This window comes from Urocampus carinirostris, chromosome 14 (genome assembly GCF_059441175.1).
Source record: "Urocampus carinirostris isolate Australia breed hairy pipefish chromosome 14, RoL_Ucar_1.0, whole genome shotgun sequence".
Classification (NCBI taxonomy): Eukaryota; Metazoa; Chordata; class Actinopteri; order Syngnathiformes; family Syngnathidae; genus Urocampus; species Urocampus carinirostris.
In genome coordinates, this window is record NC_142362.1 from 34,132,895 (window position 1) to 34,153,393 (window position 20,499).

General features: G+C 37.7%; 1 protein-coding gene across 4 annotated transcripts in view; it reads right to left on the bottom strand.

Moving 5' to 3' along the window:
- Window positions 1-9,564: 9,564 nt before the first annotated feature.
- igf2bp2a (insulin-like growth factor 2 mRNA binding protein 2a) overlaps window positions 9,565-20,499 on the bottom strand; it is an 84,868-nt gene continuing 73,933 nt past the window's right edge. For 3 of the 4 annotated variants that reach the window (XM_088353002.1, XM_088353006.1, XM_088353005.1), the window contains 6 exons: window positions 20,247-20,315; window positions 17,398-17,514; window positions 17,232-17,306; window positions 16,004-16,135; window positions 15,772-15,885; window positions 9,565-11,080 (listed from right to left, as the gene is read on the bottom strand). In XM_088353002.1, coding sequence (XP_088209128.1) covers window positions 10,982-11,080; window positions 15,772-15,885; window positions 16,004-16,135; window positions 17,232-17,306; window positions 17,398-17,514; window positions 20,247-20,315 — 606 coding nt within the window. In that variant the 3' untranslated portion in view covers window positions 9,565-10,981. The remainder of the gene's footprint in view (window positions 11,081-15,771; window positions 15,886-16,003; window positions 16,136-17,231; window positions 17,307-17,397; window positions 17,515-20,246; window positions 20,316-20,499) is intronic. The other variant, XM_088353003.1, reaches the window with a different exon arrangement.

Here is a 20,499-nt window from a genome sequence, read left to right on the forward strand (position 1 = left end):
ATATTTTGCACTGTTGCCTGTTATTTTAACTATTATGCACTGTTTACACCATTGAAATGTAATAAAAAGAAAGGGCTTGCAAGAGGGCCTTTTAAACAGGAAGGAACTAGTGCTTCAAAGTTTGAGCATTCTCTTGTTCTCCTTGCAAGTTCAAAATCCATTGATGTCTTCTCTCTTTATTTTGAGTGTCTACTAGTCTATCATTTAGCTCATCTGACTCCCTTATTCAGTATTGTATTTTATAGTAGTAAATTAGGCTTGGATGCAAGTAAATAGGGTAGGGAGAATATCTCCATGAGGATAAATTCAGCGGGCTGCCATAACTGTATTCAGTTGTATGCCCAACCTTTTTTAGTGTTGCATGCAGACATGGGGACTTGAGACTTAGTGACTTGGACTCGAGTCGACTCGAGTCGCTGTTTTTATGACTTGTGACTTGACTTGGACTTGGCAATCTAAGACTCGGGACTTGACTTGTGACTTGACTTGCCCAAGAAAAAAATACTTGGGACTTACTTGGGACTTGAAGGTGAAGACTTGAGACTTACTTGAGACTTGCACATGTGTGACTTGGTCCCATGTCTGGTTGCATGTGGATTGAGGAGTGTATGTAATCATGTGAATGAAGCTGGGGTGCGTAGGTATCAGAGACCACTGTATTTCACGATCTTTTGATGAGTAGCAGAGTAACGTACCATGTTGTAACAACAATTGTGTTCCAAAATGTTACAAATAGTACTCAGTACTTGTTTCGGAGAAAAGTAATTGAGTTGTGATTTACTGTGTTAGTCCCAACACTGGTGATGTTATTCCCAAACAGAGACAAGAAAAGTATCTTTCAAATTGTGTTTATTGCTCAGATCCAGATTTGCTCAGCAATACAGTTCACTCACAAGTCAAACAACTGAATGGTCGGGGACCGAAAGTCAAGGGTCCACCACAAAATAGCTTTTGGACACGTTGATGACCTTTGGGCATGTGGGACATTGAAGGGGGTTTCACATGTTGAGCACACGCATGTCCAGAACATACATGTTGAGAACACGCATATTGAGCACACCCATGTTTATGTATGTCGAACACATGTAGAACAAGTACACGCATGTCAAGCAAACCCATCTTGAGCACAGTCATGCACGTGTACAAGTATGTCGAGCACACGCATGTTGAGAAATCTGTATCGAGCGGACGCATGTCGAGCACACGCATGTCGTGCACACACATGTCAAGAACACGCATGAACGTGCACACTCACACCAGGAATCTCCCAAACGACAACACGCATGAGTAGTAGTGCTAAATGAGGAGTCTGGCATCCAAACGTCATTGAGAAAAATATCAGATCACTGCTGCACTTGCACTCCCACAAATGCACTTAACACTACCGGCTCCTAATTTTCTATTATTACAAAGCTTCTTTTGTCAATCTCTTGTTTCCTCATTACCTCCGCCGAGGAAGTTAAGTCAGTTCAAACGATTTGACGACATTAATTTCATGCTTGAGAAATAATTTGTAAGCAAGGTGTAATTATAGAGCAGAAAACTAAATATTTTTCACTCAAAATATCATTTCTTTATTTCCCTTTCGCTTTAGTTTTTATTTAAGCAGGGCCGCAACTGAAAATCTTTTTTTTTTCGTCATAATTCTTTTATCTTAAAATTTGAAAAAAATTGAAATTTGTCACATTTTGTTGTAACACAATTTTTAAGTTTATATATATTTTTTTTTATTCAATTCAGTATAGCCACAGTTTCAATATTTTTTTCCGTCATTCCCTACACATTTGCACGCAAAAGATTACTGTATATACTTTTTATTCAGTAAACTTACAACACAAATCTCGTAATCTTTGTCTTAATGTCACCAATTTGTCGAATGTTTAATCTTAGTGTATTTTAAACATTTTGGGTGGTCCATAAACTCCTTAAAGGGACAGTGTGTATTATTTAGCGCCTCCTAGTCGTCAAACATTTCAGTGTGTCTTTAAAGTAAGGAAACATATCTACCACGTAATAGAAATCTTTGCTTATTTTAGGGAATATTTTCTACCTGGTTTGGAAAAAAAAAATACATTTAGAAAAATGGTCTTCCATTTGCTTGATAAAAATAATTTTGCCTAACTTAATGGGAAAGTGTGTATTATTAAGCCCAAATGATAGTCATTTAAAATACTTGAGACCCGTTGGTGGTCACCGGTGGTAAGCGACGTAGTCAAGCTGAGTCTTATTGGGCCTTTCTGGATTTTGGGACTCTGGAATCAGCTGGCAGGTACTGGTTTGTCAAGCTGAGTGCGGCCTCGGTAGTTGCTGAGGCAAAATCTCGAGCATGGGAGGAGTTTGGTGAGGCCATTGAAGGCGTTTTCCAAACGACTTCCAAGAACTTTTCCTTCGTAATCTGTTATCCAGGGGAAAGCGGTGTGCCACCAACATTGTGTATAGTGAAGATGGGGCGCTGCTGATCTCGACTCGGGACGTTGTGATGCGGTGGGCACTATATTTCTAGACCTCCTCAATCCCACCAACACGTCGTCCTGTGAGGGGGCAAAGCCTGGGTACTCTGAGGTGGGTTCTCATATCTCTGGGGTTAAAATCACAAAGGTGGTTAAAAAGCTCCTAGGTCACAAGTCCCCTGGAATTCATCAAGGCTTTAGATGTTGTGGGCGCGTCATGGTCGACATGCCTCTGCATCATCTTCAAATAGGTCTAGAATTTAGGGATAATATTGTTGGTCATCTTGCTGATACGGGTCCTCAAAAACCTCCACAAGGCTGGATAAAAAAACTGGATTAAAATTCACGCTGTTCTGGGTCTCTGTAGTGTGTATTCTTTTTTTGTACTTTTCAACACTCACTTTTAGTTGCACCACACCATATATCTACATCTAGGGGTCAAATAATACACACAGTCTATTTAAGTATAAAAGAAAATGTCGATTTTATTCTTTTTGCACAAACACTTGTATTTTTTAACGTCTTAATAATTAGCCCCGGTTATCATTTTAGCCTGGGCGGAGGTCTGTGCTAAACATCCACTTCCCTAGATAAAACCTGCGGCAGCAATCTATCCGAAACGAAACCTAAGGCTAAGAAGAATATTCATCAAAACGGTGTCGGTGACAAGAAAACCAGATCGACAAACAAAAAAACAATGCAAAACTAAAAAAAAACAAAAAAACTGACGACAACTATCCAAGCACTAACGTGATATGACTAAAACGTATGCTGGTAAAACATCCTCATTGACGTGTGTTAAATGTGGTTTTTAGGTACTGGATATTCAAAAGTCTAGCAACACCCCCAAAAACCTTACAATACAGCACAATCCTCAAAGAAGGGGACTGTCACACTTAAATCGTTCACCGATAGATGAATTAGTTTCTAAGACGTCTTTATCAGTCAATGGCAGTTGACGGAAAAAGACGTGTAAGATGTATTGGATGAGGGATGGCACCTGGCATTGAGTGAGTTCAAAAAAGCCCAAAGAGAGATGGCAGATAGTCAATTGGAATAGAAGAATCTCCTAGCAGAGCGCCCTCTGATGGACGTGTCTCTTTTGCCAGCTAAGATCGGGAGGAGCGACGCCTCAGGCAGTGTGTAATGGAGAATCCATTCTGCCATATGTACAAATGATTGTGTAGTAAATAAGTGCCATAGATATAAATGTACATACAAATAAATTAAGTAATATCTAAATATGATGAATGCAAATGATTCATTTAAGCGTTTTTTCATTTACTTTATAATTTATTTTGGTATTTATTTTGTTTCGTATTTTTAAATGTATTTTGTGGTGTATTTCAGCATGCATTTTAACAAGTATTTTGTCTAGTACTTTGTCATTTATTTTGTATTTTGTCTTGTATTTCATTGTGTATTTTGTCGTGCATTTTCTCGTTGTGTATTTCATTTTTTTTCCCCTTGGTGTATTTTGTTGCGTATTTTGTAATTTATCTTTTTGTGTATTTTGTCATGTATTTCATCCTTTATTTTGTTATGTACTTTGTCATGTAGTTTTTCATTTATGTGGTTTTTTTGTGTATTTTCTGTGTACTTTGTCCTGTACTTTGCTATTCATTTATTTTGCTGTGTTATTTTGTCATTTTGTCATTAATTCCGTCTGATATTTTTTTAGTGTGTTTTGTTGACTATTTTGTCGTGTATTTTATCATTTATGTTGTTATGTATTTATTTTGTCATATATTTTGTCGCGTATTATGTCGTGTAATTCTTCAAATGTTTATTCGTGCATTTTGACGTGTATATCGTTGTGTGTTTCGTCGTGTACTTAGTTGTATACTTTGTCATGTATTTTGTTGTGTATTTTGTCATTTGTTTTTTTGGGTATTTTTATTTCTACTACAGAATTTGTTTTGTCGTCTTTGGGAAGTCATTGACTTGAAAAGTGCTATATAAATGCAGATCATTTCATTTTATGTCTATTTTGTCGTGTATTTCTTCATTCATCTTGTGCATTTCATTTTAATGTACTTTGTTGTATATTCCGTGGTGTATTTTGTTGTTTTTTGTGTATTACATTGTGTATTTCGTTGAGTATTTCATTGTGTATTTTGTTGTGTATTTTGTCCTTTACTTCAGTGTGTATTGTGTTATGTATTTCATCGTGTATTTTGTTGTTTATTTTCTCATTTACTTCATGGTGTATTTTGTTGTGTATTTTGTCATGTATTTTGTCGTGTGTTTATTAGTGTATTTTTTGTTGTTGTGTACTTTGTCAGTTATCTTGTCATTTATTTTGTCATGTATTTTTGTCGCGGATTTCATCTTATATTTCATCACGTATTTGTCACAACAAACTGCTTTTCAAGTTAGGCGGCCCAGTTGCCTGAGCTCTTCACATATTAGTTTATCAACGATAACCAAATCAGCTACTAATGTCTTGCTTCTCTCAATTTGAGAAAAGAAAGGCATTGCAGTTGATCGGTGCACTCGTCAATCATTACTAAGTGAAAAGCTTATGCTGCTTGAACCTCCCCCTCATTTCAATTACATTTCGTTTTGACAAAATACAACCAGTTCAGGGTGTCCCCTGCCATCTGCCCGAAGGCGGCTAGGATGGGCTCCAGCACCCCGCGGTCCTACTGAGGATAAGCGGTGCAGAAAATGGATGGATGTGACAGAATGCATGACAAACGAATAACGAATGATAAATGACAAATGCATTGATATATGAATAGATTGCATTTCTGTCATATATTTAGGTATTACGTGATTTATGTGCTCATTCATTTATATGGCATATTTTTGTAGATATTGATGTATTCATTTATTTCTACAATTGGCAAGATTGTTCTTCCATCTTGTGTGAGGTTACTAGTATGTTTACATGGGTTCACAGAGACTCCAAGATGGTTTCCAACCGGAGGAACTTTTAAAAAAAAAGGTCAGCCTTTGATTCAGAGGTCATTCTCAAATATACAGCGCAAAAATCCAGATGAAAAACGCATGAGTGCGAATGGCGGTGACGCACAGGTCGCAACAGGAAACAAACAGGAGAAACGCATTTCTAGTGTCACCAGGTAATAGTTCTACATTCCTACTTTTTTTTCTACACAATATTTACCAGTCAGTCTACTTTTGCAGTTCTGTGTCTCTTTTTATCGTGAGTTAAAGACAAGTCACCAACGGAGAATGAAACGGTGTTTTACAATCTTTTCACAGGTGATTCTTTCCCCCCTTTGGGAGTACAATAAGAAAGACAACATGAGAAAAGAAGAGAAATAGGGAAGGTAATTTTGGTAGCTGTGTTGCAGCGATGCTTCTTTTACACTTTGGAAATGATGTTGAATTCCCTTGAATTGAACACATAACCTGATATGCAGTCATCCATCGCTACTTTGCTCTTCAGTTATTGCTTGTTCACCCAAATTTTGAATTGTCTTTATTGTCATTGATATAAACGTATTACACATTTTGCTCTGAACAGACAGGACATAGCAAATACTACTACGGGTGCTGGTTGGGGAAGGCTTTGTGTGTTAGGTGGGCGTGCCTGTCTGTGTGCGCGACAGTAATAAGCTGGCAGTCAAACAACGGAGTGGGCGCACAAGTCAACCGCTCCACCCAAAACAAACTGCGGAGCATGGCGACAGCTAGCTTATAGCAGCATGTCATACAAACTAATGCCAGCTGGTGTTAATCACGAGGAAAGAAGAAATGCAATGGCAAAGCGAAGACACTAAAGAGCAGTGCGAGCATCATTTTAAAGCATATTTGTTGTAAAACATGGCAACATTTCAAGTTTTTACAAGCACTTTTCAATCCTTGAAAACACATTAAAAAAATCAAGCATTTTAAAGGATTTCAAGCACCTGTACGAACTCTGTATCTATTCAATTTAGATCGGATGTCTCCCAACAGAAAACAAATACAACCACAAATTAAGGGGAATCCAACAAACTGTCCGAAGATATAAGAAGCATTTTTAAAAAAAAAGCTAGCCAACACAGATTTCCACATTTGTTCCATTCTCAGAAGGTAAAAATAGATTCATCTTATTTGCATTCGATTATTCCCGACTCTAATTGATTCCGTCCTACTTTTATTCCTGTGTTGCAAAGACTAGGCTTTATTCACTTGCTCTCCGATTTTTTTGTTTTGTTTTTTTAAGTTCATTAAAAAAAGAAAAGGGATCCAAAATGATCAGATAACAAGGCATACAAAATGTCCCAAAAGAGGGGGGGGGGGGCAGGGGGAAATGAAATATTGGACTGAGGTACCCTGAAGCATGAGGTAGATCACAATACTGACATGCGCACTGTTTACATCCTGCGGTGGTTCATTTTTACTGTTCTCCCATTTTTTTTCATCTTTTTCTCTTATATAAAAACACTTCCCTTCAAAACAATATGGCAGTGGCCCACAAGGGCAAAAAAAAAAAAAAAAAAAGGAGGAACTATAATTTTCTTTTTTTCATATCATCAGCTCTCATCACAAAATAGGAAAAAAATATATTCATAAATATTACTCTCTCTTTTAATATAGATTTCTATAAGTTTATATATTTACACACTCATACGCACACACGGAGGAAGGAGTAACCTTTGCAATGAAGCATGATAAAATAAGGCTTTCCAAGGCCAGCATAGGAAATCAAACGCACTGCTGAACAAGGCGAGGGCTGCTTTGTTTTAAGATTAAAGTGTTTTAAGAAACCCAACAAAAAAAGGCTGCGTTTGATACATTCACATCTGTCACACCCTTTTTTTCTCTTCCTACAAAGCTTCCCAGGCCCTGAGGAAGGGTTCACGCCAGCCCACTCATGTTGTGCCATTTCGGGGCGGCACGGCCTTCACATTTGCCTCCATGCGAAAAATAAAATAAAAATAAAATAAAACTCACGTCCATCCTCACATGACACTCAATTAAGGCCGAGTGCGCGCACATTCATAGAAAGTTTTCACTGTGACGTCTCGTTTGGCTACAAGTGCATGGGCGACAGATGCTGAAATATATAGTAACAAATTTGTACATAAATAAATGCCGACAAATACTGACAACATTCCTTGCTATATATGTTGTATATATATATTATATATATATGTATATATATATATATATATATATATATATATATATATATATATATATATATATATATATATATATATATATATATATATATATATATATATTCATTTCTAGGGTCGTATAGGCAAGTACAGCTTGGTGGCGCCCATCCCTCTCCAGACCAACATATGTTAATACATAGACTTTTGTGACATATATTTAAGAATTAGGTGATTTATTTATGAGTTCATTTATTTACATGGTATATACTTGTGGGTATTTATCTATTTATCTATACATTTATGTCTACACATGGCAGGATGGCTCCTCCATACCTGTGGTCGCTAATGAATTTGACAGAAAACTTAAAAAACTCCTTTTTGCACTTTTATATTCTACAGACATTGCTTTAATGAGGGCTCATTTGCTCAATTAATTTCCCTACAGCCAATCAAGGGAATCCTTCAAATATTTTTGTATCTGTCTTATTCCATTAAAAGAACAGTGTGTATTATTTAGCACCTCTTAGTGGTAAAAAACAAAAGTAAACCTTCAGTTATTAAGAAAGGAAAAATTGTTTTAAACGGTAAACAAAAATTCTTGTAATATCAGATAAAGGTGCATTTTTAAAAATACACGTACGTGAAGAAGTTTGCATTTATTTAACAAAATGTGAGCCTCAAATGACATAAGTGTCCGCCATCTTGCTGCTACGGGTACCCCCAAACACCAGTGAAGAAATAGAAGAAAAAAAACACGGTGCTGTCTGATCACTTTGAGAATCTGTAGTCTGTATTATTCCTTGTGCTTTATAGCTCTTGTTTGTAGTTGCTCAACACAGAACAGCGACTTCTGAAGTCAAATAGTATACACTGTCCCTTTAAGAAACACCGGCAGCCGAGGTGACGTCACATGAAAAGGTTCTACTAAGTAGAGGGACTAATGGTATTTTAATCCGTTTGTTTCGCTCTTTTAAAGTGGTAAAAGTATTTATTAATAGGACCAAAGTAGCCATTTTTACCCCTTGCACATACTTTCATGCATCCCAATAAATTAGAAAGTCAGTAAAAGCTTATTTTTTTAATAGTTCAATTTGGAGGCAGAGCCGCCAAACACTGGAAATAATCTTTCAGATTTTGTAATTTTTTTGTGAACATTTTCAAAACAAAAATCAAGATGACTCAATTTCTTATTCATTTTCCTTATTTCTGTAGTTTTCATTAAACAAAAAAGAAAAAGAATGGATTTTGTTATTTGCTGAAAACTAGCCAGTAAACTACAAAGGATTTGTTGTACTTGCTAGCAGTAAGAACGTGTCATGTGAATTATGTTATACAGATTTGCATTTACTGCCAGCCAGACCAGTTAAAATTAATTTGGGCCATAAGATTTTAACCCCAAACCAAGACTGACCCAAAATTCTGGTTGGGCCTAAAACGTTAATCATTAAGTGCTGGTTTGGGCCGGGCCAGTCTTCTCTCTTGCGGACTTTTAAAAGATTATCCACCCGCTGAGTCAGTCAAAATAACACCTCCTTCTCCCGTGTCCTCACAAATAAAATATTAAAATTCAGGTTTTCTTCTAGCTCAGTTGCTCAAATCAAAATAATGGGTCGGGCTTGTGCTGGGTCGGGCTTTAATACCCACGGACCAGGCTGGAACACTTTAGTGTCGATCTTAGCTCTACACTGAACGTATTTAAGAAAAAAAATATGTTTTGTTTTTTAAGATTTAGACCGATCTCTCTGATAAAACTATTTTTGAAAAAAATAGATAAAGAAAGAAATCAAGTAAAAATTAAAAAAGTATTTTCCAGTGCGTATTATATAATAGGCATCCAAGCTTCACTTGTGGAACTGAACTACCTTAAAGATCGAAATTGGAGTTTATTGAACTGCATGAATGTATATTTCGTGCGATAGGGATTTTCAAACATACTGAATCTTCCTGATGAGAGAGTGATATTAATAGAAAAAAAATTGATGAGAAGCGTTGGCACACTCACATTCAGACATGCACACACGTTTCCACGCAGAGGCTTGTTGCAGAAAAACATTCATTATATTTCCAAATTGTACTTTTCAATTTTTTTTTTCTAAAGTGGGGGAACTGTTTAATGTGGTCGCTTTTGTAAATGTCAATAAAGTTGTCTACCCTGTGTTAACACTGCTAAGGAAAGTTCAGCTCCATCTCATTTAAATGAACTATGTTAGGCCTACTCTATGTTAATCCAACTAAAGAGAACAAATACGCAAAGTGGCGTGCTAGTTCCTGTTTTACATTGACATGAGAAAGTATTTGATCCTTCGAGATTTCTGTGTTTTTGCATATTTATCACTCACAAAGGTTTCAGATCATCAAACCTATTTTGATATCACACACAAAGACAACCCAAGGAAATACAAAATGCAGTTTTAAGTTGTTGATTCCAATTATTAGGGCACAAAATATCAAAATCTATCTAGCCCTATGCAAAAAAGTAACCGCCCCCTGAAACCCAATAGCAGCGATAATAGAAATCCTCAACACTGATCTTAGCTGAGGGCAGCAAGGCCGGCAATTCCTTAGATATTTTTTCGATGTAACCTTCTGAATAAGCCATTGTCTCACATATAGAGTAATGTTAGCTGGTCGACCTCTCCTGTGCAGGTTTGCCACTGTTCCAAGTTTTCTCTATTTGTGTATAATGGCTCTGACAGTGGTTCACTGGAGCCTTGCAATCTTGGAAATGGCTCTGTGACCTTTCAATCACTTTTTTCTAGCTTCTTGTGGACTTCTGGGGGGTCGTGGCATGTCTATTGTGTTCTTGAGATTTTGTAGCCTTCTTCACTTTGTCTTAAAGATTCACTGAAGTTATTTCATAATTTAACACAGGTGGTGGCAACTAATTTTAGATGTGGCAATTAGGAATTGAACTCAGCTTTCCCAGAACTGTAGTTAGTCTGTTGTGATTTAAAAAGAGGGGCAACTACTTTATCACATACGGGCTAGATTTTTTTGTGCGTTAATAAATTAATTCAACATTTCAAAACTGCGATTTTATTTCCTCAGATTCTCTGTGCAATATTAAAATTGGTCTGAAGATCTGAAACATTTGTGAGTAATGAATATACCAAAAACAACGGAATTCGGGAAAGGGAAAAATAATTTTTCATGGCGCTGTACCTCGTGATGACTACGCCTGTCCATTTTTTTTTTTTTTTTGCCGCTGTTCATGCAATGTCAGTATCCTGCTGTGTGCGCTGTCGCAGGGCTGGCAGTGCACACGAACGCTGCTCACCGCCTTCGCCGCTCTGGCTCGCCCACTCGCCCTCCTGGATGAAGTTCTTTGGTTATTTTTGATCCCGCCGCTGCTGGTCTGCCCTGCGCGTTCCCTCTCGGGCCGCGGCCGTTGTCTGATTCGAGGTCTCTTTCCATTTTGGGGAGGGCTACATTCATTTGCCGGGCGGCCGCTGATCACTTGGAGTGTTGCGGTGAGCTGGCGGCGCCTCGCTGGTGTTTGTGTTCCTGCTGTTTGACCTGCTGAATGATCTCCCGGATCTTCCTTTGTGCAGTCTGGTTGAAAAGAAAACCGGATGTGTGTCAATTGGGTAAATATAGAACGAAACAAAAAAAAACAAAAACAAAAACATTTCCGAAGCGCTTATTCTCTCCGGGGTCATAGATGAATGAAGCAATGGGCAGCTAAGAAACTGAAAATATATGATAAGAATCAGCAACATGTGAGACACAACTGTGAGGTGGAACCAAATTATTTCAACACTTTATATTATATTTACAACAACAAAACTCAAATAATGTTCCTCAGCTCAGCCAACCGACTCCATTTCCTTGATAACTTCTGAATGATCCAATGTGGACCTTAATGAATAACAGTAACACAGTGCAACTGTGTATCATTAAGTCTCAGTTAATATCCAAATGGAGAGAGCATACAACAACGGAAAACCTAAACTTCAGCCCAGACAAGAAGTACACTAATCAGATAAGAAACCAAGAGACCCATGATGGTACTGGGTAACCTGCTGAAATACACAGCTGAAGTGGGACAATCCGTGCATAAGAAAACTCTGTTACTCCGCATAAATCTTTATGGAAGAGGGACAAGAAGAAAGACCTTTCTGAAAGAATACTATAAAAAGGTCCATTTGGTGTTTGCAAGAAGCCACATAATAATGTGTGGAACAAGTTGCTCTGGTTAGATGAGACCAAAATGGAAGTTTTGGGGATGAATGCAAAGTGTTGCACGTAAGAGTCATTCAGCACATGACCCCAAAAAACGCACGCACAGTATATACATCCATCCATACATCCATATGTGTATATATATACATATATATATATATATAAATATATATATATATATATATATATATATATATATATATATATATATATATATATATATATATATATATATATATATATACATACACATATGTATGTATATACATCCCAAAACTGTTTTTTTAACATAGACAGGGATTAAAATTTGAAGGAAACGGATAATCCCCAAAAAAACTTCGTGTCTGCACAACATAAAAAAAAAGTTTTCACTTTCTGTATGTGTAGAAAAGCTGTGGAATTGGTTGGATGCAGAGCAAAAAAACACAAAAACATGGTAATCACAGAGTATCATTACGAATCACTAGGCGTTTTTCAGTTTATTCATACAATTGTCTAAATAGGGTTTATTGTTTTTATTCATCATCATCATCATTATCTTTATTATGATTTGCTTAGTGTTTTGGAATATGATTCTATATATATATATATATATATATATATATATATATATATATATATATATATATATATATATATTTTTTTTTTTTAGATAAGCAAAAATACATAAACTATCAGACAAACATACATTATTTAAGAACTTTTAAATGAAAATTTTGGTTTATTTAATGTAAATTGAAGTTTACCCAGAAGATATGATTTTTCGATTTTGAGTAAATTGCGAATACATTTGTGGACAACACGTGTGTAAATATTTTGAGACAAATCTCTCAAACCGTATATAAGTGTTGGGTAAACATAACCTACATTTTCATTTGCTGGAAGTTTTTATCATTACAATTTACCATCGGGAAATGCTTTTTTGCATAGCTCATAATAAATGTCTATAATTGATACATAACGTATTTTCACACACATTAGGCGCACTGTTTTTAAAGGACACACTCTTCTTGGTCTGATTTATTTTTGGGCGGCTCATATTGTCAGAACCAGAACAAATGGTAGACCCAATCGTGTAACGTTTCACACAAAGGTTTATTGGGATCTCGAAGGAACAAATGCCAGTGATCTGGTGATCGCTGGACAGGAGGAGCAAGAAACTCATGGGATCGGAGCGTGATCAGAATGCGGAAGTGATTCGCCGCAACGGAAGATCGGAGTGTGGTCAGGGGCAAAAACGGGTCGATAGCCGGAGACAAACGGGAAAATCAGGAACAGACGAGTAGGATACGGATGAAGACGGGACCTACAGTAGCCAGAGTCAAAGTGCTTGCCTTGAGTATGCAGAAGTTCGCTGACGGGCTGACAAGGAGTGACTGGCGTACTGGGTATAAATAAAAGGGGAATCACTCAGGCAACAAGCAGCAGCTGTTGCAAACGAGCGGGCGCAGGTGATGCAATGAGTAATCATGACACATATGGCGCACTGGCCAATTAGACCAGAGTCTCACACGCCAGTGTGCATATAACCGGGAAAAAAACTGAGTTTGATTACGGTTTATTATCACAAAGTCACAAAGTAAAACATCAGAATACAACCAAATTGGTATTCACATTTTTACACAAAGCCCTTGAAACTCCATCCTCCGTCTAATGCAGGGGTAGGCAAACTTTTTGAGTCGCGCGCCGCATTGGCTTAAACATTTTTTGAAAGGGCCAGGAGGAAAAAAAAAATGTTGATTACATTTTTTGTATATAGCAATACAGTCTCGAATACAAACCTCAGCAATATCTGAGTGTAGCTCCTATGCTGTTAGACAGAGGAAAGAAAAGCTACTGGACTTGTTCTAGGTTTGAGGAGTGGTAATATTTATTTTGTTAAATATGTTTAATTTTGGGCAGCATGGCGGGGCAGTGGTTAGCGCGTGTGCGGCACAGTTCTGAGGTCATGAGATCGAACCTTCATGTGTGGAGTTTGCATGTTCTCCCCGTGGGTTGCGTGGGTTTCGTCCGGGCACTTCGCCTTCCTCCCACATTCCAAAAATTGTCCCTAGGTGTGAATGAGCGAGTGGCCTGTCTGTCCCTGTGTGCCCTGCGACTGGCTTGCAACCACTTCAGGGTGTCCTATGCCCACTGCCCGAAGACAGCTGGGATGGGCTCCAGCACCCCCGCGACCTTACTGAAGATAAGCGGTGCAGATAATGGATGGATGGATGAATGTTTTATTTATTTTTCAGTTTGATAGCCGGTCATCTACTCTAATTTTGTTGTTAACCTATTTTTAGTAGCAAAATTTACGTTTACCTGCACTGATAGGGTTTAGAATTAACAATCAATCTATTTTGTGTCAGATTAAGTTACACAGTAATACACTTTGAATTTCAATGACAGTTCAAATGAATGACAAGAAGGTTCATTAAATAAGCAAAGACAACACGATTCCAGGGCAGCACGGCGGCGCAGTGGTTAGCGCTTGTGCGGCACAGTTCATGTCATGGGAACCTGTCGTGGGTTCAAATCCAGCTCCAGACTTTCTGTGCGGAGTTTGTATGTTCTCCCCGTGCTTGCGTGGGTTTCCTCCGGGCACTCCGGTTTCCTCCCACATTCCAAAGACATACATTTCAGGTGAATTGGCCGGTCCAAATTGTCCCTAGGTGTGAATGAGCGAATGAGTTGTCTGTCCCTGTGTGCCCTGCGATTGTCTGGCAACCAGTTCAGGGTGTCCCCTGCCCACTGCCCGATGATTGCTGGGATGGGCTCCAGCCCCCCGCGACCCTACTGAGGATAAGCGGTACGGCTAATGAGATGAGATGAGATGAGAACACAATTCCAATGTTTTCCAGTTCAGGGGATCCCAAATGCATGGGTGGAGAAGCACCTTTTCCGTTACTGGCTTCATCTAGTGTTAAAACTGAGAAGTGCAACAGGGTTGTGCGGGCCATATTCAACTATATTTTCAGAATTTGCTGTGGGCCAATAAAAACGGGCCGTAGTTTGGGGACCCCTGGTCTAATGTTTCATTTTCCAAGTCCCTTTCCATGCTGTGTGGCCCTTTGTGAACTGTATTGGCCTTTGAAAACGATCGAACAAAAGTCCGAGCAGAAACCCCCGCCCTTGCGACCACAATCCATTCACAAATTGTGGCGTAACTCGCCCGGCGCTTCCTCCTACTCTGTGAAACTGTGCATCCCTTCAGTCATCCATTGCTCCAATGCCACAACATCGGTTGACATCGATGTCTAGCAGTTGGAGCTCCTTCGTCAGCTCCCCCGGGATGATAGCAAGAATGGAGTTCATTTGCTTCACTATTTTTTTCACATCGGCTGCCAGATGGGCATGCATAGTCACAAATTAAGACCGAAGGGGCCGCATGAAAAAAAAAACACCTGGTCTTTAACTATTCTTTCATCATGCCTTCGTCCATCCAGCTCTTTTCATATGTTTGTATACGATAGTGGCAATTCCCACAACAATTCAAAAGAAAGCGCGACACTCACGAATCAAACGTTTTAGCGGCAACGCTCGCAATTCCAATTTTCACGGGGAATCTCACACAGCTGTCCTCTGTCACGTCCCCTCAAAAGCGCTCTGTGTGATAGGGCGCAGGTCACATTTTGAATGAAATCAGAGACTTTTGTGTGTGTCTTATGGGCATGAAAATGCATAATCCTTGCACTAATAGGCATTTCATAAAGCCGTGCTTAGTTCTAGCATGCACCTGACCTCATGGGCCCGACCTGTTGGGGGCAAGGCGCTTCATAACAACGCTGTACAAACTGCCGTTAATCATGACGATAGAGGAAATGGCAAAGCGAAGCCTTCAGAGAGAAGTGTCCGCGTCATTTTTTTGGCAGATTTGTTTAGAAACATGCCAGCAATTTCAAGCATTTAAACCCACCTTTTAATCCTTTAATCCTCAACATTAAAATTCAAGCATTTCCAAAGATTTCAAGCACGCGTATGAACACTGAATCATTTATTGCAAAGTGTTCATTTGAAGTATGTGAAAAACTAAAACAATTCAATGTGTGTGAAAACTAAACATCTCCATAAAATAGTACCTGACTGGCAAAAAAATGCCCACTGATCTTCACAAACACTTCATCGTTCTCATCTGGAGTTTGGTCCCGCGGTACGATAACCTCTGCACTTGTAAGGTTCTGAAGTTCGTTCACCTGAAAGCACATGCAAACCGTCAATTTGCAAAGAGCGACCTCTCACCCCAAAGTCAACACAAACGTGACAGAGATTGGATCGCTTATTCGAAAGTCAAGGCGCTAGTGCTCGGATTACCGTCTTTCCGCCTTTCCCGATGACCCTTCCGGCTGCAGAAGAAGGAACCTTGATGTGCGTCTCCAATTTGACTTCCTCCTTTCCAGAGAAGAAGTTCTCCTCTTTCAGTTTACCAAATATTCGACCCTGGGCCTAGAAATTGGAGTGATATATAATAATTAAAACAAATGATTTCCAAACAGGTTTTATTAACTTATTCAATGCCCAAACATGTAAATACATTTTCAGAAGCATTGTCCCAGAGTGCCAAAATATAAAATTACGTTTTTCCTGTTTTATTTCCAAAGACTATTATGAAGGGTTTGGCACTGCTCATTGGAAAGTATCAAGCATCTGGGAATGGTTCCAGTATTATAAATCATAACCATAATAATAATCAAATAAATGTGTTAACACATCGTGAAAGCCACTTTCTGTATGCGGCATATGAGTGTGTCGAAGGTGGCCCCACATGCCGAGTAGGCATAGTGAAGCAGTGAGGTGATAGTTGTGAGATATAGACACAACAGAGCTTTAACAGAGCTTTTTCAAAATAAGATGACAACGTTCCATGGTCAGAGAAGGATGACGTTTTGTGAACGCCCAAAAGAACGCGATCTTTATGGTGACCGAAATCGTGTGATCACGTCACTGGAAACATTGGGCATTGAAATGTTCTTGCAAAGTTCATGCACATGTTAAGTGTTCTTAAAATAGAATGTTATTTTGCGAGCTAGGTGCCCTAGTGTTTATGGATAGTATTGCTTAGATACTGGAATAATCACAAATGGAAAAAAAAAACACCCAAAAAAACAAATAGGAGTTATGCTTGAAATGCATCCTTTCACAAAAAGTTGTTTTTCTTGGAAACAAGTATTTTCAAGAAACAATCATTTTCAACTGTTTTTACTAAACAATGGTAAAAGCTTTTGATATGTCCTATGCCTATTTAGATAAAGCACTACATTTTCTGTAGGCCTTCAAAAATAGGTCAAAATGTGCAAAATTGTCAGGCACCGGCTTTTCCCATTTTAGAGAAAGGGCTGACCTCGATTGAGTTCATAACGTTATTGTAACAATGTGTTCTGAATATAACTATTTTTTTTTTTTTTAATCTTTATGGTTTTCACCAAAAATGTTGTAATTTTCTATAAACTAGCATAGTAAAATACGAACATTCTTGGTATTTGGTAGCTCTGAAAATGAAAATACATTGGCCCAATAGTATACCGAATGGTGGTGCTTCTACCTTAAATTGAGCCTCTGGCGTCCCGGTAATAATCACCATTCTCTCCGTGACATCGGGGCTGTCGGCCTGGGCGATCTGTCGATAGAAAATAACGAATAATAAGAAAAAAGAAAAAATTGAAGCAAACAGTACTCTTTCAGAAAGAGTGGCGACATTTTCGCCCCACCTTGATGGAGGCTCCAGCAAAGTGGGCAAGTTGCTTGATGTGCTGGCCCTTCTTGCCGATAAGAGCTCCCACTGCCTGAGTTGGAATAAAAAGGTAGACAACCTCCTGTTCTGGAGCCTGTCGACAAAAAAAAAGACTGTCTTATGGATACGCAGATAGAGCCAAAAGCTGATTTGTTTTTCTTTTACTTGTCTGGGGAGCAGACAATAAAAGATGAAAAAAGCGTGAACTCAAAGTCATATAAGCCAAGTCTGGAAGCAAGACAGCAAAATGGAATCAAAAGTTCTGTCAAAATGTCCAGAGAAGACAAAGGCATGGATGAAGTAGCTTTCGGGCACAGAAGCAAAAAAGGGCAATATTGAACTTTTTAGGTTTTTTTGCTTATAATAGAAGCGTCGGCACAGTAGTAACGTGTGCTTTCTTTAAGGAAATTAACATAAAAAGCTAACAAAGTGGATTATACTTGCACATCCTTATTTAATATCATATACTTAAAGGCAAACTGCAATATTTGATCATTAGATGTTGCTGTGTTGGTTAGTGCAACCCAAAAAAAGATCATGCTTACAAGAATGATGAATTGATTAAAGATAATTTTAAAGGTACAGGCCATTATATGTGACCACTATATGTGTATGGTGTTTTGCAACAGAAAATGAGTGCTAAAAGGCACAAGGAATAATACAAACCACAGAGACACAAAGTGACCAAAACACAATATTAATCCCCCTCACTTGTTTGCCTACATTTTTGCAAAGAAAGAAAAAAGTTAAAGAAAATAAGGAAAGAAAAGAAAACGTATAAAGGGGGAAAAGAGAAACAGTATGAAAAAAATTGAGTACAACAAAAAGGATAAAAAAGAAATAACAAAAAAAAAAAACGAAATGGGGGAAAATGTGGGAAAGCGAAAAGCAAAAGAAAAAAAGTCCAGAAAAAAAGGGAAAAAGAAAAAAATATTTGAGGAATTAAGGAGCATTTAGAGTGCCTTGCAAAAGTTTCCTGAGTACAAATGGCTCGGTGATAAAATGTTAAAAGTGCAAATTCTTCCATAATGTTCTTAATCTAGCCCCCTTGTAAAATGCAGATTTATTAGTGGCTCTGCAAAATAACTGGGTTACATAAGATATTTTCGTTTAATGGTACTGGAGAAATTGGGAAAATATCTTTTAAAGTCCTTAAAAAGTGCTTGGATTTGGTAAAGAACAGTTACGAACTCTAAACGTATTGTGTGGGGTTATTATTTGAAATTGAATAAAATTTGTTATCATCCGGATTGATTTTATTTTTAGGCCGTATCGGTCAGTTCTACCCTAGTTAATTATTATAGTCTTTGGTCCCTCTCTAAGTATTATTATTCCCCTCCCCCCAAAATATTTTGCACACCACTAATGCCTGTTAAACATAACCAAGAGCACATCCAGCAATAGCTTACATCAGGCTTCATAATTTAAAACAATAGACCTTCTAAACGGCCTCCCACCCCCCAAATGTTAGGTTTTCCATGTATTCGGTGTTGTTGACATTAAATTTTGTTCATGTATGAAAGTACTTAAGTATATAAGTTTATAAGTATTTGAATATACAAGTACATAAGTATATAAGCAGATAAGTAGATTATAAGCATACAGGTATATAAGTATATGACTATATAAGTATATAAGTATACAAGTATATAAATGTATAAGTATATACGTATAAAAGTATAAATGTGTAAAAAGGTTAAAAAGGTTCAAAGTTTACTGGAGAGTGAAAAAAATAAATGCTATTATAAATAAGTAGAATTATAGATATTTAAAAAAAACTTATTTTTTTGTGCTTTATTATTGGTAAATAGTGATCAAGGGACCCCCCAAAATCCGTCTTTTTTTCTTCTCTTTTGTTTATTTTTTCTCTAGCTTTTTACTAGTTTTTTTTTTTTTTTTTTGCTTTTTTTTTTTTTAATTTTCCCTTTGTTCTTTTTTTTCCTTCTGTTTCATATTCCTATATCCACTTTTCTTTGGGTAGGCAGATCATATTTATGGGTGGACACTGCCCACCCCCACCCCCTCTGGTAATGCCCCTGAGAGTAATACTAAATGACCACTGAAATATTTTACTAGAAATACTACAAAAATACTACTACAGTAAATTACCAAAATACAAAATAAACGCTTATAAAATACTACGAAGGAAATACTACAAAAAGGTTTCTGAAATACGAAAAAATACTACAATGCAAATTCTTTAAAAAAATCTTCTAATGAAAAAATACAAAAATACGCCACAGTAATAAAAAAGAAATACTATGACAGAAATATTACAGCAAAAATAATGCAAAAATGCAACTGCAGTTATACTACAAAAATACTAAAAAAAATAAAACAAATATACTTTGAAAATACCACAAAAAACAACAGAAACACAACAAAATTGTACTGTGGGAATACTACAATAATACAACTGCCTACATACTTCAAATAAACTACAACAATAAAACTACAGTTATACTACAGAAATTATCCTGAAAACCTACCAAACATCTGACTGCAAATATAATTTAAAAAAACAACTACAGTAATGCTACAAAAAAAAAATCACATTTAGTGCTTGAAACAGTGATTTGATATATTAGTTTGCTTTAATTAAGAGCGTTTGGAAATAAATTTGATGAAACGAATATATTTAAAAACAAACACATAGAACTATAACATGTAGACGCCTGCGTGCATATATGTTTATAAATACCCAAATTCGATAGGTCTTTGGGATCGGCCCTTTGGCCAGATATCTTTGTGCGAATGCGGCCCCCTAAATCCAAATAGTTGCCCACCCCCGGTCAATGTGGTGCATCTTTTTAAAGCAGGACATACTGAATGCTGGTGGGGGCCGGCACTTGCTGGAGGAACCCCGTACAGGCCACTGAGGTGTGAAGAGTGACTCTGCAAGTGAAGTGACAGGCAGGCAGATCAGGGCCGGGCATTACGCACACATTCCCAGACACAATCGCGCAGGGCAGCATGGAGGGAGGGCCACATTTTTGGGGGCAGTGAACAGCGCTCTATGAAACGAACCGGTGTTCTGATGAAACGTCCTACCCTGTCGTTACATCCTACCATAGGCTCA